Raw genomic sequence first — 21,753 nt, forward strand, 5'->3', positions numbered from 1 at the left:
TCCCCCTAACCCAACCCCACTCTACCCTTTCTAAACATATTAACTTCAGCTTTTGCTCTAAACTCTCCTTTCTTTCAAACTTACCTCCCTTCTGGTTTCTTTGTTTTCAGATCAGCATATCATGTCTTTGGCTCATTCTGTCGGAATAACAAAATTCCCTAGGTATCATCTCTCATCTCCATTCTAGATATCATTTTACGTCTAGTTTTCTTTCCAATCGCCCATGGAATCGGTCAGTCGATCAATATCATTTCATACCCTCTCCCTCCAAATCTACCTCACCCTGCTCTCTCTCTCTCTCTCTCCCTGTGTAAACACTGCGCAATAAAAAAGCACAGTGACGTCACACCTATGTAATGCTGAGCAACAGTCACAAACACAAATCAAAACTGTTTCTGCTATTACAGCAGAGAACACCAGCGCTGACCTCTACTTTGCCTGATCCGTCATCCACCATCTGTGTTTCTGCAGCCAGTGCATTGTTGGAATGCAGTGTATTGGCGTCAAACTTCGTCTGCACTGTCTTAGCTGGAACAAATAAAAAATTGGACATGAAAGTGCTGTTCATACATGTCAATGACTTTAGCCCTTGAAATGGATATTGATCATCATAACCGATACATCAACTTTGTTGAAATGGGAAGGGAAAGGCAGAAAAAAAGACAGAGAGCAAGAAAAAAATATCTGATGAGAAATTAAGTTTTTAAAAAATAAAGAAAATTAATTCCCACTTTCTTTAAAATATTTTATCTCATACATAAACAGAAACAAATCCAAAGCGATTCAATATTCAAGAAAGATATATATATAAAGAAAAGAAAAGCAAAAGAAAAATTAGAAAAGTAAGAGAACAGACATCAGCCATATGCGATCAACAAGACTGTATGCATCCAATATAAATTACCTCCTGTGCTGGAACTGTAGAACTACATATTCACACAAGCACCCTAGCAGTTTCATTGCAAATGTACAACGTTAATAGCTGAGCCAGCCTCAAAGGCCATGTCACAACTATGACAAGACAAAATCAACTAGCACAATCCAAAACCTTCAGAATGATAAGAAATACATCAAGGAAAATGAATTAGAAAATTCTTCAATCCCTGCAACAAAAAACACAAAGCAATTAATATTTCAGCCATTTCATTAACTTAATCCAATGAGATGTCTGCAATGCCACACAATACTATACAATCTATATCCAATGTATTTTTTAAATGAGATGCTCCCCGAAGCATTACAAAACTATATGATTTATCTCCAATTCTTAAGAAAAAAGAATTAAAATTCAAAAAATGCTCTGCACACCTATCCTGCTAGACGTGTACACCTTGCCAGTGGGAGCAGGCTGAGGCCAGTCCCTGAAGAGACATTTGAAGTCTGATGGTTCGGCCCCCTCCACCACACGTGTCACTTGTGTGTCTGTGGGGTAGCCCTTCTTCTTCAGGAATCCCACCGCATTCCTCATGGCCTGCTTCTTCTCCTTGTCCGACGCTCGCTTGCCGATCCACACCCAGGATCCCGCACTGCCGTTGTCAATGATGAAAGAATCCTGCAATGTTTTTGAATTATATATATATATATATATATATATATATATATATAATATTTATTTAATTATATATTCATATAGACAGACAGATATATAGATAGAACTTCTGGATTGTTATGCGGTGTCCAGTTTTTCAATTTGTGATTTTGATCAGGAGTATGCTTTAGTCCCCTGTGGTAATCCTTTGTTACTGACTCTGCAGGCCATATATGTTGTTTTTCCACATTATGGTTTTAAGAAAAATTCTTACCATTTATTTTACATATATAAGTTTTTTTTATTTTCCTTCAGTGAGTGCTACCTGGTATTATTTGTACTTGAGAGACATAATCATTCTTCACAAAACAAGGTCAGTGTTGAATTATCCCCCTTTGCTGAAGTGGGAATGGTTCTTTATAGCTGGGTGCCAAAAAGCAAGCCATTTCAAAGAATGAAATAACTGTCATTTCCTGTGTTATATGCTGACCTCCTATTTGTTGGAACAAATGATTGATATTGCACTCAGTGAGAAACTTCAACAATGCCTGCTGCTCCACAAACCCGTATTTAAACCCATTCCCCACTCTCATAGCACTTGTCAGTCTTTACAGTCAACAGGTTAACCAGGAAATAATTTTGTATGCTTCTTCCCTTTCCTCATGGGAGAATGAAGACATAAAAGGCCTGGACTTATCACTGACTTTCTTTCTCCCTATATTCTTTAAAAAAAATTTTTATCCAAAGTACATACATTTCCACGTAAAAAAAAATATATACACCAAATAATATACACCAGAAACTGTCTACCCATAATACTAAGCAAACAGAAATCAAAATACATATCCAAATAAAAGATACAAAAATACTCATCATTTTTTTCCCACTACATCTTTATCCATTAAATTGAATGTCAAAAAGGAATTTGAGTGAAAAGTACACAATCATAAATACAAGGACAGGAAAACAGTAGCTGAAAAATAAGAACACACGAATTCAAGAAGCTGGCTGCTGAACAAGCTAAGAAAATCATATAAAACATGTATTAGAAACATATAAAGTGGCCAGGTATTTCATTCAAACATTAAGGAACAAGAACAACAGCTTACATCAGATGCCAGATCCTTCTTTGAAAGAGGACCAGATTTGACCTCTTGGATTTTTAATGTCCCCTCTTCTTCACGGCACCTAAGAAACAAAGGCTTTCTCTTAGAAATACAAATCAAATAAAATCATGTTGCTTGAAGTCCAGCCAACCTCAAAGGGGCCATTTCAGGGCTGAATGCCCATCACTTCTTAAAACCCGTCAAAACTAGGCAAAATTATATGAAAATGTCAACAACAAAAGTTAAAAAGAGCAATTCACACATGTCCCCTTCAGTCCACATAAAATTCACTTACAATTCAAAATATTGCAGTCTTTCAAACAATATAATAAACAAATCCACATCCACATTCTTGTACAGTTAAAGGCATTTGGACAGTTACACCACTCAGGAAGATCCCCAGTTATTGAACACTTCATAAATGAACGTAACAGTATACATAGGGACAATTTGTACTCTTCATGAACTCCTCACAATACGTTTCCTTCAATGTCTGAACATGACTGAAAAGATTTCAGCTGTTTAAAAGCCATAAAACCACTATCAACAAACTGATGCTGAATGGTCAACAAATTGTTGTGTGAAGATTAAACTTTTGTCTTCAAAGGTCATGCGTTGTACCCTACTCACATCTGACCTGCCAATCACTAGGTCTATGTTTTCAAAGGTAACCTCATCAACTTACTAATGTTGAATGGTCAACAATCTGTTGTGAAAATCAAATGTACTCTGTTATCAAAGGTCTTGATTTGTTCCCTATTCATATCTGACCTGTAAATCACACCACAGTATAAGCGGACACCTACGAGAACAGTTTGATGGATGCTGCAAAGTTTTGTTCTGCTGTTTCATCTTTGCCACCAGCATCTGCAGTCTTAAGTTTGTGTCTTTCTTGGAGTTTCAAATATTTCTCAAAAACCTGAAAGCAGACATTAAATGTGTTTTGTATGTACAGGGATCACTATCCCACCAATGCCTGTTTTTAACCAGACACACATCTCCCAATAGACAAGATAATGTAACACAGTCATGGACACATGTACCCAGATGCCACACACACACACTGATTATAACTATTTTATAAGTATGTGTCTGTACAAAAAAAGGAAAGAAAAACCAAAATGTCAATATATATATATATAAAAAACAGTATTTTCATTATGCTTTTTCAAAAGAATCATTAATACATAAGCATACACACACATGCACACACATACACATAAGCACACACACATGCGCACATGCACATACATTTATCATGATCGTGTCAGCACACACAAAAATGGAAAGAAAAACTAGAATACTCACAATTACAATACACATAACAATAATAATTTCATTTTGCTTTTAAGCAAAATTAATAAACACGTAAGTACACACACACACACACACACACACACAGTTCTTCTTCTATAACTCTTATTCTGTAATAAGAAGCAGTCTTCTTACAATTTTAGTTTCTTTATCCATGTCTTTATCCTCCTTTCCTTCTTCCAAAGGCACAATGTTGACTTTTTTCTCTCCCCCTCTTTCATCACGAAGCTGGCGGCAATACTCAAAAGTCTGCAAAGAATGACAACAACTTTTTTTTCGTATTTCTTATTGTCAAACATTTTTTCAAAAAACTGATTTATGTTACATGCACTGTATTCATGTGCATCATAAGAAGGTCTTTGTACAATACAAACTCCCTTTATTTTACGTTGTATACCAAAGCAATATTGTAAAATCTGATCTTTTTTGTTGCTGTTGTTGTTGCTTGGCTCACCCTGTAAGAAACAAGACTATATGTTAATATCAACATGGGTAAAACAATGATTGTATTCATCTGCTCCACTGGTGTATGTTCAACTCTTCTACTGGATTCTTTGCAAATCAACAGGGTAACAATCATGATGCCAACTAAGAAAACTTTCTATCATACCGAAATGTAACACATATACAAAATGACAGCCTTGCTTCCACAGCCTTGATTACTGTGTCTTTTTGTTACAAACAACACAAAAAAAGGTTTCTTTCAAATGCTTCAAAATCAGCAACACTGTCAGCGCACAAAATATAAGTTCATGTGTGTGTGTGCGTGCAAGTATGTACAAACATATTTTATGAGGAGAAAGTGTGCCTGGCGGGGTGTGTGTGTGTGTGTGTGTGTGTGTTTGTGTGTATGTGTGCGCACACGTGTGTGTGTGTGGATGTTGGTATCAGGTGCACCATATATTGTGCCTGTTAGATTGTCCATGACCTTCATCCTTTCAGTACGGTTGCTGCTGGAGCCAATCCAAGGGAAAAGAACTTCTCCTATGTCCAAGATGAAACAGTCTCCTTTGTTCATCTGATTCCAGTCAATTTCTTCCATCTGCAACAGGCATTTGTGAATGCATTCTGTGTTAACTACTCGTAACTTTGCCACACCATCCCACCAGCTTTATCTTAGATGTTCACTACACATTGCTTTTACCTGACCCTCTTTTTTTTCAAAGTCATTTTCAGACACTTTTAAAGATGTACTCAATTATTGTTAGGGATTAATATTTATTCAATAATCCTTTTTAAAAAAATATTTTAATGATCTCCGTTTCTCCATCTTCATTCTCTTAGTCTTCCTCTTTTCCACACATCTTTGTGTTGGGGGGTGGTGGGGGAGGTGGGGGGGGGGGGGGGCGTGGCGGGGGCATGGGTTGTTAGTGTGAAATAAATATCCACATAATTCATCAAAGGATTTTCGTTCTCTCTTTTGCAGTATGCTCCAGGCTACATCACTCATGATTCAAACTTATTACACTAACAACAACATTCATTTCTCATTAAGTCATCGATTCTCTTATTTTCAGAACCACATTCTTTAGGATCATTTCTAACTTCAGAATCAGAACGCTGAATTGCATAATTAATTGTTGTCTAAATAAGAGACCCCAAACTATGGAAAAGACATAATATAACACTATAAGAAACTGAAATAAAATTTTAAAAAAAAACACTGCATACCTCTGTGTAACGGGGGTTTCTCTTCCCCTTCACCTTGATCAGGCGAGGTTCAAAAGCGTTGTCCACATGGTTGAAACCAGACTTGACACCTCCTTTCTTGGTTCTTTCAGAACACACACACAAACAAAAAGAAAAAAGTGAATACAAAAAGAAGGGTCATAAAACAGAGACTGAAACAAATAAAAGCTCTAACTCAAACATGCAAGATCTACACACACCATACATTTTTAGTCTGCAATGTTCAAGAGACACTGGGTAATGGAAGCCAACCCTAAATCATATCCTTGATTTTCATTTGAACTGCTTTTAAATCAACCAAAAAATGTGAATAACTGAAAAAACAGAATATACACAACAGGGACAAAATTATATGATTCTGTCATCTCTCTGCCATGCAGTGACCTCCTCCCCAAAGCCCCCTTTCCCGCCATCCCACATTCACTTCCTTTCCTCTCAAAATTGTGTTTCTTGTTGTAGCTGTTGTTTTCAACCTCATCTAAATAATGGGGGGAAAACACAATAATAACATACATTAACATTTTACCAGTGGGGAAATACTGTGTGAGCACAATCTGCTGTAAAAAAAACCCCAACAAAACAACAACAACAACAACAACAAAAAACACACATCTTTTGGCCTCACATTTATCCATCATATCCAAAGTCCCTGAATGTCAGTGCTCAGAACTGAACACTTGAGTTTTATTGAATTAATTTTTTTGTAAGTTGAGTTTGTGTTGTATAAAATATAAATATGTATTTGGTTTTTTTTCCTTACGTTCTGTACACACACAAAATGAATAAAATTCTTTTAAAAAAAAAACCTGCAACAAAAGTTGACTGACCTGATGCCTTTCGGGAAGTATCGCAGGAAGCGCTGGGATTCCTGGGTGTCCACTTCTCTGTGCTGCACTGGGGATCCTCCCAGCAGGTCATCCAGTTCCACTGTCTTGAAGGCAGCAACACCAGCTTCATCCTGACAATGATTGCAGTGCCCAAGTGTTCAAGAGGATGTATATATATATATATATACATATTTTTTATACGTTTGTGTGTGCATTTGTGCGCATGTGTGTGTGTGTGTGTGTGTGTGTGTGTGTGTGAAGAACATCTTTCTGATTAAAAAAAAACAAAAACAAACAAACCTAAAACTGATAAAACTGTACATCCATAAAAAAAGTGCATAAAGCAAACACATGCATGGACATGTACAAGCACACACAAACATGTAACACAAACTCTCTCTCTCTCTCTCTCTCTCTCTCTCTCTCTCTCTCTCACACACACACACACACACACATGCATATGCACATACACATATCTGAAGCTTACCTGAGATGTTTCTGACCCCAGCCAAAAATGCACATGGATGTCAAGGGAAGAGCCTTTAATTTCTTTCACCTGAAGCATGAACAGTAACACCATTTTTCATTTACTGAACCTGAACTATTTCCAACTTGTGTTTTTCATAAACACACAACATAAAATCAAATATAAAAGCGTTTATTCTGACAAGAATGAAAACTTAAATTTAAAAATTTTTTTTAAAAACAACAAAAACAGGCACACTGTATTGAAAAAAACTGTAAAATCTTATGCACACACACACACACACACACACACACACACACTCACACTGCATGGTACAAAATTTCATGCACACCTCCGATTATGCTGCAAATCAAGGATTTAAACTTCTTTCAATTTTAAACTTTCTCTTTCACAAATAATACTTTTCTCCATTTTCATCATGCTTATTTTACATTGTTTTTTGTAAATTAAAAAAAAAATCAATTAACGAAGAGACAAATAAAACTGAAACTTGTGTCTTTGTTTTTGTTGTTGTTTGGCATTGTTTTGTTTCCCACTAGACCTGGATGATTTTAGCTAAATCCATTTGTAACAACTCAGAAATTAATAACAATAATCTACAAGGAGAAAAGTAGAGTAAACGAGAGAAAACACTGATAAATGAATAAATAAATAAACAAATAAAAACATAAATAAATGAATAAATAATAAATAAATAAATAGATCAACAGAGACAGGCAGACATCGAAAGAGAGATAGAGAGAGAAAGGGTGAGATAGATAGATCAATAGATTGATAAAGATAGAGAGAGATAGAGAAACAGATATTTAGATAGCTGATAAATAAATTAGATAGTTGATAAACAAATAAATAAACTCACACATACAATTGGTTAGTTTTGCATAGTCAAAACACGCACACACACACACACACACACACACACACACACACACAAAGAGCTTAGGGGGAGAATGGGGGTGGGATGTTTAAATCAAGCAAAAAGAAAAAGAAGGCGGGTGGGAGGGGGGCGGGGGCGTTCAGTGTGTTGAGTGTGGTCCCATCCTTCTCTCCTTTCTCTCCCTGCCCTTTTTTTTTCTTACAATGGCATCACACACACACACACACACAAACACACACACACCATAAATGACACACCATGTTTGACATGTGATTGTTGTTCTTTTTGTGAAAAGAAAGAACATAAATCCTATTCCTACAAATCTAGCAAAACATACCCTACAACAGCAGAATTCTGGCTATACATCTGCCAGCACATGTATCAACAAAAGAGTATTTCTTCTGAATGCTGTGTCACTGTCATGCACTTTCTTGCTTGAAAATTCAAAACCAAAAGCATCAAGATCGCAATTTTCAAAATTAAGTCAACAATACAGAAACATGCCTAAAAATTACACGAATATAAAATATCCCAGCTGTAAAAAGTTTCTTTTCAACAAGCAACTTTTTTGCTGTTGTTGTTCTTTTTGCATCAACTATCACTTGGCTTGTATGGGATGATAGAAATGTATGTTCATCACAAGTCTGGTTGTTGTCGTTGTTGTTTTTTTTTCAAATACAAAACAAACAGGAAGGGTGGACATTGGGAAAGAAAACAGAGAGCACTGAATTTTTTTTTTTTTTCACAAATTCATGTACATATGACACTGGATTTGTGTTAACAAGGCAAGCTTCAAGACATATGATACATGTCTTTCCAAATATGATACACCACACCAAACACTGTGCTAAAAACCAGGTAAGTGTCATGACATTTTTCAAACCTGCTAAACAAACAAAACTGAAAGGATACCGGCATGCATATATTCACACACTCCAATCTCCATCACTACAAAACAAAATGTACAGATATGTTTATATAAGATTAAGACAAACATGCAAGCTCTAAAGCTAAGAAATTTAACTCAAACAACACAAAGCAGGGCAACACTATTTAACAGTGAGTAGGTGAGTAGAAATAATATCTAGCACACAAAAAAAGTAAATTGATAATGTCACAAACGTGTGTGATGAATAGTTTATTTGTCCTGTTTTTGTATCGACACAGAAGGGTGTTTGTATTCTGAGTGTTTGCAAAGATAAGTAAAAATGGTTGTCGTTTGTATGCTTTCGTTCAACTTCACTGTGTATGGCGTAAACATGATCATGATGCAATGCAATGACGTCATCTCAAAAAAATATTTGGTGGCATTGGTTGTGATTGTTGCTGAACAGCCGGCGATTTTCTTTCGATCCTGTGTGTGAATCACATAGTTCATTGTACTGTGGAACGAGTGTTGTGTGCAGATCACCTAGTTCACTGTACTGTGGAACCAGTGTTGTGTGCGGATCACCTAGTTCACTGTACTGTGGAACCAGTGTTGTGTGCGGATCACCTAGTTCACTGTACTGTGGAACCAGTGTTGTGTGCGGATCACCTAGTTCACTGTACTGTGGAACCAGTGTTGAGTGCGGATCACCTAGTTCACTGTACTGTGGAACCAGTGTTGTGTGCGGATCACCTAGTTCACTGTACTGTGGAACCAGTGTTGTGTGCAGATCACATAGTTCACTGTACTGTGGAACAAGTGTTGTGTGCGGATCACCTAGTTCACTGTACTGTAGAACCAGTGTTGTGTGCGGATCACATAGTTCACTGTACTGTGGAACCAGTGTTGTGTGCAGATCACCAAGTTCACTGTACTGTAGAACCAGTGTTGTGTGTGGATCACCAAGTTCACTGTACTGTAGAACCAGTGTTGTGTGTGGATCATGTAGTTCACTGTACTGTGGAACGAGTGTTGTGTGCAGATCACCTAGTTCACTGTACTGTGGAACCAGTGTTGTGTGCGGATCACCTAGTTCACTGTACTGTGGAACGAGTGTTGTGTGCAGATCACCTAGTTCACTGTACTGTGGAACCAGTGTTGTGTGCGGATCACCTAGTTCACTGTACTGTGGAACCAGTGTTGTGTGCGGATCACCTAGTTCACTGTACTGTGGAACCAGTGTTGTGTGCGGATCACCTAGTTCACTGTACTGTGGAACCAGTGTTGTGTGCGGATCACCTAGTTCACTGTACTGTAGAACCAGTGTTGTGTGCAGATCACCTAGTTCACTGTACTGTGGAACCAGTGTTGTGTGCGGATCACCTAGTTCACTGTACTGTGGAACCAGTGTTGTGTGCGGATCACCTAGTTCACTGTACTGTGGAACCAGTGTTGTGTGCGGATCACCAAGTTCACTGTACTGTAGAACCAGTGTTGTGTGCGGATCACCTAGTTCACTGTACTGTGGAACAAGTGTTGTGTGCGGATCACCAAAGTTCACCGTACTGTAGAACCAGTGTTGTGTGCGGATCACATAGTTTACTGTACTGTAGAACCAGTGTTGTGTGTGGCTCATGTGGTTCACTGAACTGTGGAATCAGTGTTGTGTGTGCAGCTCACGTGGTTCACTGAACCTTGGAACCAGTGTTGTGTGTGGCTCATGTGGTTCACTGAACTGTGTCCAGAATAAGTGTTGTGTGTGTAGCTCACGTGGTTCACTGAACTTTAGAATAAGTGTTGTGAGTGCAACTCATATTGTTCACTGAACTGTGGATTTAGTGTTTTGTGTGTTTGTTGATGGTTTTCTTGATTAACTTATCTCATCATATTGCATTAGATATGTGTGGTTTTTCTTTTAATGTTTAATCAATTTAATAGTGAGAAATTCTAACTCGCACAGTTGTCAAGAGTGTTTGATTTGTGCGGAAGAGGAGTGAAGGGAAAACATTTATAAAACTCCCTTTATGCAGTCATTAGCATAAACTGGTCTGTCAGATTTTTTTTTTTTTTTTTAGAATAAATAACTTTATCAATAATTATAATAATGATTAAGAAAAGAACATTAATTCTAGCAATTCAACCACTCAATTCAAGTCATTACATATACTTTCAAAAAAAAAAACCCAAAAAAAAACCAAAAATGGAATGGAGGAGGACAGGAGATTAATACTAATGCACAGCATCCTCACTGTCACTCTTTTTCCTTTCTTAATATGTCTGCAGTCTGCTTGTTAGCTGCAACAAATGCTTAAAAGAGTTCTTGACATGTGCACCCTCATTCTGTTTGAGTTATACATACATGTGATGTTGCTGATGTGAGCATAATAATACAATTCTTGGTTCATTACCCGAAGTACAAGAACTGTCACATTTACTGTAAATCACAGGTAATCAGATCTGAATAAATGACAATACTCACAGAGCTCAGGACAGTGGAATACAATTTCTTGTGACAATGACCGGCTAAGTTCATTAACATTGTGGTTTGAATGGGGGGGGGAAGTGGGAGGGGGTTGGGGGATGGGGGGGTGGATTTTTTTAGAATGAATTCTAGCAATAACAACATGATTTCTGTATTTCATATACTTTATATATTGTATTTCTCTTTTTTTTGTCACAACAGATTTCTCTGTGTGAAATTCGAGCTGCTCCCCACAGGGAGAGTGCATCGCTACACTGACAGTGCCACCCATTTTTTTTGTAATTTTTCCTGCATGCAGTATTATTTGTTTTTCCTATCGAAGTGGATTTTTTTTCTGAACTTTGCCATGGACAACCCTTTTGTTGCCATGGATTCTTTTACGTACGCTATGTGCATGCTGCACACAGGACCTCGGTTTATCGTCTCATCCGAATGACTAGCATCCAGACCACCACTCAAGGTCCAGTGGAGGGGAGAAAATATTGGTGACTGAGCCATGATTTGAATCAGCATGCTCAGATTCTCTCGCTTCCAAGACGGACACATTACCTCTAGGCCATCACTCCACTATATACATACAAATATATATATCTTTTATGTTGTTATACACAACTGAACAGTGGCGGAAAGAAGGGGAGGTTCCTAACATTGATTGTCCTTATCTTGTTTCATGCATTCTATGCCAGTTCACCAAGGAAATGTCATGCTGGTAGCTATCTACATCACCCTGTCTACCTGCACACTGGGACCTGTGGGACTCTGCCCGGGCGCTGACAGCTACAGTGATGCAAAACAACGCAAACATCAAAGTCAGCAATCATTACAAAGTAACCCATGAACAAATGCAGAAATGATTCCAAACAGGAACAACAAACACAAACAACATATAAACCACAGTCAGCAATGATTTATCTATACACAGGAACATGTATACATATAAGTCATGTAACTGACAAGGAAAATATTAAAGGAAAAATATTAATAATGAAAAAGATTTTAGACAGAAATAAAAGCAATAGGATTTCTGCTACCTTCAGAATAGTAACATAACTCAATGCTCACAAAATAATAGTAAGCCTTTGACTGAGAACATGATGACCAAAAAAATTTCAATATGATACATTCTACGTCAGTGTCGCCAACTCTGATCAAGGTTTTATGTTGTGAAATAAGAAGAAAACATTATTTTACTGTGTACTACTTTAACATATCATATTATAATAATCAGTTTGACATACTAATGGTTTTTCTGTTCTGTTGTTCAATGTTGTGTGCTATGGTGATATGCTATGATGTTTTGTACTGTGTGGTGCTGTGTGATGTGGTGGTGTTTGGTGGTGTGGTGTGGTGTGGTGCAGTTGTGGTTGCTGTGTTCTGGGTTGTGTGGTGTGAAGTAGTGATGAGTCATTTCATGTTGTGAAGAGTGGTGTGGGGTCAGGTGGTGTGATGGGGTGATGGGGTGGTGTGGTATGGTGGTGTGGTGTGGTGTAGCGGTGTGTTATAGTGTGATGTGGTGTAGTGGTGTGGTGTGGTGTAGTGGTGTGTTATGGTGTGGTGTGGTGCAGTGGTGTGGTGTGGTGCAGGGGTGTGTTATGGTGTGGTGTGGTGTGGTGCAGTGTGTTATGGTGTGGTGTGGTGTGGTGTAGTGGTGTGGTGTGGTGCAGTGGTGTGTTATGGTGTGGTGTAGTGGTGTGTTATGGTGTAGTGTGGTGCAGTGGTGTGGTGTGGTGCAGTGGTGTGTTATGGTGTGGTGTAGTGGTGTGTTATGGTGTGTGATGGTGTGGTGTGGTGCAGTGGTGTGGTGTGGTGGTGGTGTGGTGTAGTGGTGTGTTATGATGTGGTGTGGTGTAGTGATGTGTTATGGCATGGTGTGATGCAGTGTTGTGGTGTGGTGTAGTGGTGTACTATGGTATGGTGTGGTGCAGTGGTGTGGTGAGGTGTATTGGTGTGTTATGGTGTGGTGTGGTGTAGTGGTGTGTTACGGTGTGGTGTGGTGCAGTGGTGTGTTATCGTGTGGTGTGGTGTAGTGGTGTGTATGGTGTGGTGTGGTGCAGTGGTGTGTCATGGTGTGGTGTAGTGCAGTGGTGTGTTATGGTGTGGTGTGGTGCAGTGGTGTTATGGTGTGGTGTGGTTCAGTGGTGTGGTGCAGTGTTGTGGTGTGTTATAGTGTGGTGTGATGCAGTGGTGCGGTGTGGTGTAGTGATTTGGTGTGGTGTGGTGAGGTGTAATGGTGTGTTATGGTGTGGTGTGGTGTGGTGCAGTGGTGTGGTGAGGTGAGGAGTGGTGTGATGCAGTGGTGTGTTATGGTGTGGTGTGGCGTGGTGTGGTGAGGTGTAATGGTGTGTTATGGTGTGGTGTGGTGCAGTGGTGTGGTGAGGTGAGGAGTGGTGTGATGCAGTGGTGTGTTATGGTGTGGTGTGGTGTGGTGTGGTGTGGTGAAGAGTGATGTGGTGTGGTGTGGTGTGGTGTGTTTTGGTGTGATGCAGTGGTGTGTTATGGTGTGGTGTGGTGTGAAGCAGTGTGGTATGGTGAAGAGTGGTGTGGTGCAGTGATGTGTTATGATATGGTGTGGTGTGTTCAGTGGTGTGGGGTGTGGTGGCAGGTGGAGCAGTGTGGTGTGGTGAAGAGTGGTGTGGTGTGGTGTGTTCAGTGGTGTGGTGTGTGGTGGCAGGTGGAGCAGTGAGGTGTGGAGTAGTGTTGTGTGGTACTGACAAGACTCAAGAGTTCTACATTCTAGCACAGAATTTCAACGTGCTGAACAATGTTTTACAAGGTGCACCTTTTCAGGTTAGTTTACCAGTTCTGAAGCATGTGTTTCAGTGCTGTTCAAAAACAAAGCAGTGATTTATTTTCTTACCAGAAATCACAAGATTTGCTTGGGGAAAGAAGTGGCAAATCAACACAATGACAAAGTGCTCAATTAGTTTCAGCCACACCTGATTATGACCAAACCTCCTTGACAGCTTCCTAACTTAAGTTGAAGTTTTTTTGTCTGCATGTGGGCAACTGTAAATTGTGTTCCATAATTATCAAAGCACATTTACAAAGCCCTACCACTTCAAAAACCATACAATCATTTAAACAACAGAAACACCACCATATGTTTTATCAAGAACATTCATGAAAAATAAAGATAAAAGTTGAATCTTTCATATTTTCCAGTACTGTATAATTATACTGATAACCTTACAGCCTTAATTTGCATTTAATATATTATATCCATGAAGCAAGCTGAAACATGTTTTTGCCCCGTCAATTTGAAGAGTCATTTTTTAATGTGATAAAGAAAAGAAAAACAAATAGTATACCAGACTTTTTTGATAATTCAAAATAAAACCAAACTCTATTTTTTACCAAGAAAATCACTTGAAAGTTTGTTATATCATGTATTTTCAACCATTACATTCAATCCATATACAGTTTTTTTTTCAGAAAATCCATTGAAAGCTGAAACTTTGAATTACACTTAAAAATATAAAGGAGCAACATTTATTATTCACAATTTCTTTTGAATACTGATAAGATCTGGTTTACAAAAAAACTTTCTTTAAAGTACACACACACACACACACACACACACACACACTTTCTCTCTATCACACACACACACACACACACACACACACACACTTTCTCTCTATCTCTCTCTCACACACACACACACACACACTCACACACACACAAGCGCGCGCACACACACACACACACACACACACACATATACACACTACTGAATGTATTTCTACATATTTTTTCCAGTTGAGAGCTGTAACAATCTACACAATCTGACCGTCTGGAGGAATGGTCTCAATTATCAATCCACAAACAGTTATTTTCAGTGTCATATTTTACTCATACCCTTGAAGCGGATTCATTTTTCTCTGCTGCGATTTCTGTTGCCTAAATACATTAAATACCACACACAGATGAAATGTGTCAGTTTCATGATCCATGGATAGAGACTGTCAAGGTGTGTTTGAGTGAGGAAATAAATGAGATAAGTATGATTATTGATTATAAGTTAACCACTGAAAGGGACCTGTTGACACTTCCTAGCTTGGAGATAGAGATATGCGTCCTGTGTGTGTGTGTGTGTGTGTGTGTGAGCGTGTGTGTGTGTATCTGTGTGTGTGTGTGTATGTGTGTGTGTAGGTGTGTGCGTAAATGTGTGTGCGTGTGTGTGTGTGTGTGTTTGTGTGTGAATGTATTTGTGTGTGTGTGTGACTATGCATGTTTGTGTTTGTACATGTGTGTACATGTCTGTATGTGTGTGTGCATAAACATGTGTGCACACATGTTTGTGTGATTTTTTAATAATTTAAAATTTATACATTTAAAATATGTGCACACATGTGCGAACGTGCATGCTCATAATTGTGTGTAATTTAGAAAGAAAGGGGTGTGTGAAGAAGGAAAAAGAGTACCTTAAGCAAGCTTACCGAAAGTATGATGTAGGAGTCTCCTTTGTAGAACTCCCCATAGCGCTCTTTTGGAACTTGCACTACCTTTAAATTCTGCAAAAATGAACCAAATATTTACAACAGGTACAGGTTTTTTGGCATGATACACCTCACATGCATGAAACAATATAATGGAACTGTCACTGCTACAGGACATTACACAGTGAAATTATTACTTTGGTCATCAATACAATGTCAGAGTGAATCATCACTTGTCACTTACATTCTGTCCCCTGAATACAAGCATTAATAGCCAAAAAAGAAATAAAGATGTATACCCTTTAATAACTCCAGTGTGTTAGAACACAATCATTCAGAAAGTGGCAAAAGACAAAACAAAAAATCACCTCAATTCGCCATATGTAAAACCCTGATTTCTTCGTGTCAACTTTTTTAAAAGCTGGATCTGTAGCTGCCATGCTTGAATCTGAAACAAGAAACCAATCCCACAAATGGAGCACAAAGCAAATGTGCCCAAAACACACTGTGGCTGAAAAATGATAGCTGACATGTGTTGTAGGGTCCAAACTTAGGGTAACATTTGAAAGCGTTTCAGGTAAAACATAAGGAAAGAGAGGCCTGACATGTGCAGTGCACAGCTCCTGTGATGATGCACAATGCATACCTGTATATTTCCACCCACTGGCATCAATTCCATTCAGTCCAACATTCTGTCTGAGAAATGGATGTAAATCTCTCTCTCTCTCTCTGTCTCTCTCTCTCTCTCTCAGCTTGCAATACAATATTGATTAAACAAAAACCAAATTAAAAGACTGAACAATGCTCAGTAGCGGTACACAGACAACCAGATATATTTTTTCCCTTATAATTATATATATGAAGTTAGTTACTGAAGTTTCTCTTTTCATTGTGAGATTAAGTTTGCAGCAGGAAACTAAACATCACTGTTTTTACCTTACTCAATCTCTTCTCATCTGCACATCACATCCGTGTATTCCTTCTTAATCTAAATAGAAATTGTAACTCTGTACCTTCACTGAAAAATCTCATAATCTTAACCCCTCTCTCTCTCTCTCCCTCACCCCCCATCTCTTCCACCCCATTCATGTAAAAGCAGCAAACTGACCCCCCCCCCCCCCCCTGCCCCCCCTCTCTTCCTCATCCATTTCCCCATTTCTTAAATTTACTATTACCACCATAAATGACCTCTGTGACCTCAACATTTGACCCAGATAACCCCCTACCTTACCTGCCAACACCCACACCTGTAATACAAATAAATAAATGAATGACTGTCGGATGAAATCCTCACATTTTGATCTACAATAATAATGCTGATTTTAAAGTGGGCTAAATGGAAGACATATGTTCAAATCAATCCATTTACACTCACACAAAAACCCCAGCAGATCTATACCATCCGCCTGACTGCCACGCATGGATGTTCCAATGCAAATTTCTTTTTTTTTTTTAATCATTTTTCTTTCTTTTTTTATTTTGATATTGACCTGTTTTCAAATTATTCGCTATAAAACTAATAGTTCCACATTTGCTAAAAAAAAAAAAATGACCCCCTCAGCCCTATTGAGGATGTGCTCAAACAGCACACTAAATACATGACAGGACTGTCATAACTGGGCTGTGTTCAAACTGCAACTGGCACACACTGCAAACTCAGATTGAAAACAAAACAAACAAGCCCATTCTCACTGCACAAGGTGGTTTGTTTTTGCAGTATGTGCTTGGGGAGTTTTCTTTTAATAGAGTGTGCTGTTCAGCACAGGTTGTTTTGTTGTTGTTGTTGTTGTTTTTCATAAAGAGCAGTTGGCCATAAAGGAAGGCTACTGGTGGGTTGATTTTTTTATTTACTTTTTTTTTTCATTGCTTGCATACTCAGCATATAACAGTTTTTTGGGGGAAAAGTGGGGTGTACATCCACTCCCTGTGACACACCATCTATCTAAAAATTCAGGCTATTCAGGATCCTGTTTCATGTTTGCATGCATGAAAAGACTTGAAAGAGCGCTTCAAACTATAGCACTTCAACTCAGCTAGTGAGACTCGCATGCAAACATGTCACACGCCTACGAAGAGATGAACTGAAACATCAGCTGGGTGGCATGGGGCTAGTTCAAACACAGCAAAGTACACACATATTTTTAGCTGACTGAAAAGCAAACATTATCATTTGCTGGCAACAATTCACTGTACTTTCTGAACTTTTTTTGCGGGGTTGGTGTTGGGTTGTCCCTTCCGGTGTTGATATTGTAAGAACAGAAATCAGCAAATAATACCTGTGCTATCAACTACACACCACTAAACAGATAAAATAAATCCAACACAGCATCATGTCACCCTGCTTTAAAGCATTGAGATCTTTGCACTAAGTGTACACCAAAGCAACATTGTAATTTTGAATGCCCTGCATGCATGCAAGGTGAAACTCAAATGATTTCCAAAAACACTATTTCACTTTTTATTCAATGTTTGCACATGCCAAACAGTGAATTTCCAAACTGTGAATAGAAAATAAACATGTCTTTAAGTCTAATTCTTTTCAGTTAAATACTCAAGAAGAAACTAAAAAGTATGTATTTCTCAACACCTGATCAAATTCAAGATACCTTGCTTTTAAGTGTGCATGCAAATTAAACACAAAGCCATGTACCAGTCCACTCAGCTCACCTACTGTGTAGAAAAAGCAATAACAAATAAACTAAGGGACAGCTAGCACTTATAAATTACCGGCTCCACTCAAACAGACATAATAAAATAGATATACATATTAGTAAATAAAAATCAATATAAGTAAACAGCAGTGGCAGTTTATAATTTACCGTCTCCACTCAAAGAGACATAATAAAATAGATATACAAATAAGTAAATAAAAATCAATATAAATAAATACCACTGGATATCCATGTAAAGGCAACTCATCACACAATTTCCCTATGTGTTTGTTTGATCGACAATAATTGGGCTGTATAATAGCTGCGCTGATCATGCTAATCATGGCTAACTTATATTTGATAATGATAATAATAATAATAAAAATGGATACTTATACAGCGCACTACCCAGAAATCTACAGTTCTACTCTTGGTGCTTTACAAAAGACTTCTGTTTCCATTACATCAATGTTACGAACACACATCAAAATGTGACTAACAGACTAAACATGCACACACACATGCACTCACATGCACACACGCACACTCTCACACACACACACACACACACATGCTGCATACAAACATTTCAGCAGCTGCCTTCCACACATGCTCACACATGAACGCACACATGCACACGCAGATGCCATGGCCATATATATGTGTGTGTATATATATATATATATATATATATATATATATATAAACACATCCTGGGTTGTGGTTACAAGTTTTAAAACAGACAAAGAATATGCATGCCCTTTCACTTGTCCCCACCAACAAAGAATATGCATGCCCTTTCACTTGTCCCCACCCCACTTCCATCCCCTCCACACAGAGATAAATATATATATATATATATAAAATGTATGTAAAATCCAGACTATGTGTGTGTACACACGCAGACATGCAACAGTGTGTACAGTGTGTTGGATGGGGCGGGGGAGTTCATCTGCATAGTTATCAATCATTGTCAAGCACTTTGACAGTACATATATAGAATCCGTTCTTGTCCAGGCCCAACTTAATTTTCATAGTATAATATTACTGTTCAACAGAACGTCGACAGCAGCCGGCAAAGCAACGCAGTTATAGCATAATAATTAAATAAAGCTGAGTCCTACAAGCTCAGTTAAGAACACTCACTTCCACTTTTACATTACCGAACGTTCCAACTTTCATTCACAAAATACCGAAACGGCTACGCTTCGCTGAGTACCCGACATCGTACTGCGACTTTGCACACACAAAAAAAAGATAATAATAATCGTTCTGAACGAAGAACTCCATTTTCAATCACATATGCCTAAGGCTTACCTCCAGGAGATATGTGGAATTCTAATCAAATACTAACTATGAACAATACCTATTGGTAAAGCAACCGGCTTTCTCAGTCGTCGTCAACTTATCAGAAAATCTAACACCCCCGGGTCGACATGCCAAGAAACGCGTCCCAGTCAACGCTGACCAAGAAGCAGACGACAAGGTTTTGACAGTCCCCCGCAGAGCTTTGCGTGAACTGAGATGGATTCAGATTTATGACCCGCTATCCACTTTCCAAGCCGGCAGATCGATTCTAAACCGAGTTATTAATAACAGCTGTCCAGAGCAATGCATGGATTGCACAAAAAAATAAAGCTTACCTGTATTTCTTGCAATATGCCCCTTGTAATACCAGTAACACGGTCGCCGCGGCTTCTCGTTCTTGATAGTTGCAAAGTAGGTTGCTAAAATTAGCCACGATCCCTGTAGCCACCGGTGTTTAAAAAATAATGCGCGACATATAGTTGTTCCTGCAAGCAGTGCAACTCAGTTCGAAGTCTTGGCCAACTGAACGGACACTAGCCTAGTTCAGACCGCCTTCATTTCACTGGGAAATGCTGTATATGGTGTAACCTTTTTATTTTTTCACCTTTTTTTTTCAAGACGAAATTAAGAGAAAACAGACTGCGTTTTTGAAAGACAGTTGTATGATAATAAAAGAACTTGAGGAAAGCATGTGTGAAGAGAATGCAGTCCAACCTGTAAACTATTGGAAATATAATAAAAATAAATAAATAAAAAGTTGGGTTCACCAACCTGTCTTGAACTGACAGTGGGTTTAAAACTCTCTCTGTTGCGGGGCCCGGGTGGGGCAGTGCGGAGGGGGCGGGGGGGAGAGAGAGACGGATCAGTGCAGTAAGCACGCGCCCGCGCGCTCCCGTGCGCATGTATTCGTGCTTTTTGTGACGGAAGGGGTAGCTCAACTTCGGAGACACTGACACGCCCGTGTGGGGGCGGGGCCAGATCAGTTGGGCCGGGTGCGCAAAGAAAACAACCCTCAGTTCTGGGTGATCTGATCTCGCATCAAACAAACAATAAAAGACAGACTGTTGAAAAAGAAGTAGAATGTACATTAATTGTATATATATCGCGCTGGATCTTATGCAAAGAACCTTGACAAATCAAGTTTATCAAAGCCGGCGCTTTTACATCAGACTAAATTTTCAAAGCTGTTCCCGGCGGTCTCCGACTCAGTTCACACGCCGCATGCCGTGCATAACTCTTAAGTCAGTGAAGGGGGAGTGAAAGACAAAACCTATAAATATATGTAGACAGAAGGTTAAAGGAATTATCATGTAGACAGAAAAAGAAAAGGGAGTGGCTATTTCAGTTGTAAAGCCGGTGCAGCACAATCTGGTTTGGCTGTTTTTCCGGTTCGAAGTAATCAAGTTGCGAATAATAATAGAAACTGCTTCTCAGTCTCTCTCTCTCTCTCTCACTCTCTCTCTCTCTCTCTCTCTCTCTCCGCCGAGTCTCACACACCTCAGTCACATATACACACACGCGCGCGCGCGCGCGCGCATGGGGGCACACACACACACGCACACACACACACACTGAACACACACGCACACAAACCTTTCCTGTTTATCTCCGTCACATGGCCTGTTATCGCGATATCAGATAACCCAGTGTTCCTCCACCACAACCTCCCGTCTAATCTCTCTCCATCCCCACCCCGGCCCACCCACCTTCCCTTTACCTCATGACGAAGTCCGGCGACAAATCTTTTAAAACTTCCCTCTGACCGGGCACCCACTGATAATCTATCACCACCAAAACCTTAAGCTGACCGGTTCTTGGCAAATCGACACTTCCACAAAAACGTCTTGAAATTCGTGTGTGTGTGTGTGTGTGTGTGTGTGTGTGTGTGTGTGTGTGTGTGTGTGTGTGTGCGTGCGTGCGTTCGTGCGTTTGTATGCATGCGACTTAAAGAACTGGAAGCCAAACAGTCTGACAGATAACTGAGTAACCTGACAAAGACAGACAGGACAGACATACTGAGCATACAAAATAAAGCCCTACCTTTGGCAGTTTTCAGGTGCTTGCATAACGCCTTGTATTCCATCTCTCGTATATCACCGTGCTATAAAACAACTTCGCCACAAAATACTGAATTCAGTGTTGTCTATATCAATTAGCACATATAACAAATACGGTCC

At 39.0% G+C, this 21,753-nt stretch overlaps 1 protein-coding gene across 5 annotated transcripts in view; it reads right to left on the reverse strand.

The window, feature by feature from the left end:
* Window positions 1-21,753, reverse strand: part of LOC143292786 (advillin-like) — a 37,044-nt gene extending 15,291 nt beyond the window's left edge. Inside the window, exons 1-13 of one of the 5 annotated variants that reach the window (XM_076603353.1) lie at window positions 21,617-21,753; window positions 15,986-16,065; window positions 15,618-15,692; window positions 11,914-11,955; window positions 6,952-7,020; window positions 6,465-6,595; window positions 5,620-5,722; window positions 4,877-4,990; window positions 4,084-4,197; window positions 3,441-3,553; window positions 2,638-2,716; window positions 1,309-1,552; window positions 428-528 (exon numbers count right to left, since the gene is read on the reverse strand). In XM_076603353.1, coding sequence (XP_076459468.1) covers window positions 428-528; window positions 1,309-1,552; window positions 2,638-2,716; window positions 3,441-3,553; window positions 4,084-4,197; window positions 4,877-4,990; window positions 5,620-5,722; window positions 6,465-6,595; window positions 6,952-7,020; window positions 11,914-11,955; window positions 15,618-15,692; window positions 15,986-16,065; window positions 21,617-21,659 — 1,308 coding nt within the window. In that variant the 5' untranslated portion in view covers window positions 21,660-21,753. Of the gene's footprint in view, window positions 1-427; window positions 529-1,308; window positions 1,553-2,637; window positions 2,717-3,440; window positions 3,554-4,083; window positions 4,198-4,876; window positions 4,991-5,619; window positions 5,723-6,464; window positions 6,596-6,951; window positions 7,021-11,913; window positions 11,956-15,617; window positions 15,693-15,985; window positions 16,066-19,634; window positions 19,788-19,911; window positions 20,265-20,347; window positions 20,410-21,616 lie in introns of those variants that run through there. The other 4 variants (XM_076603358.1, XM_076603356.1, XM_076603357.1 and 1 more) reach the window with 4 other exon arrangements.

The sequence above is a fragment of the Babylonia areolata genome, chromosome 18, assembly GCF_041734735.1.
Source record: "Babylonia areolata isolate BAREFJ2019XMU chromosome 18, ASM4173473v1, whole genome shotgun sequence".
In the NCBI taxonomy this organism is placed as follows: Eukaryota; Metazoa; Mollusca; class Gastropoda; order Neogastropoda; family Buccinidae; genus Babylonia; species Babylonia areolata.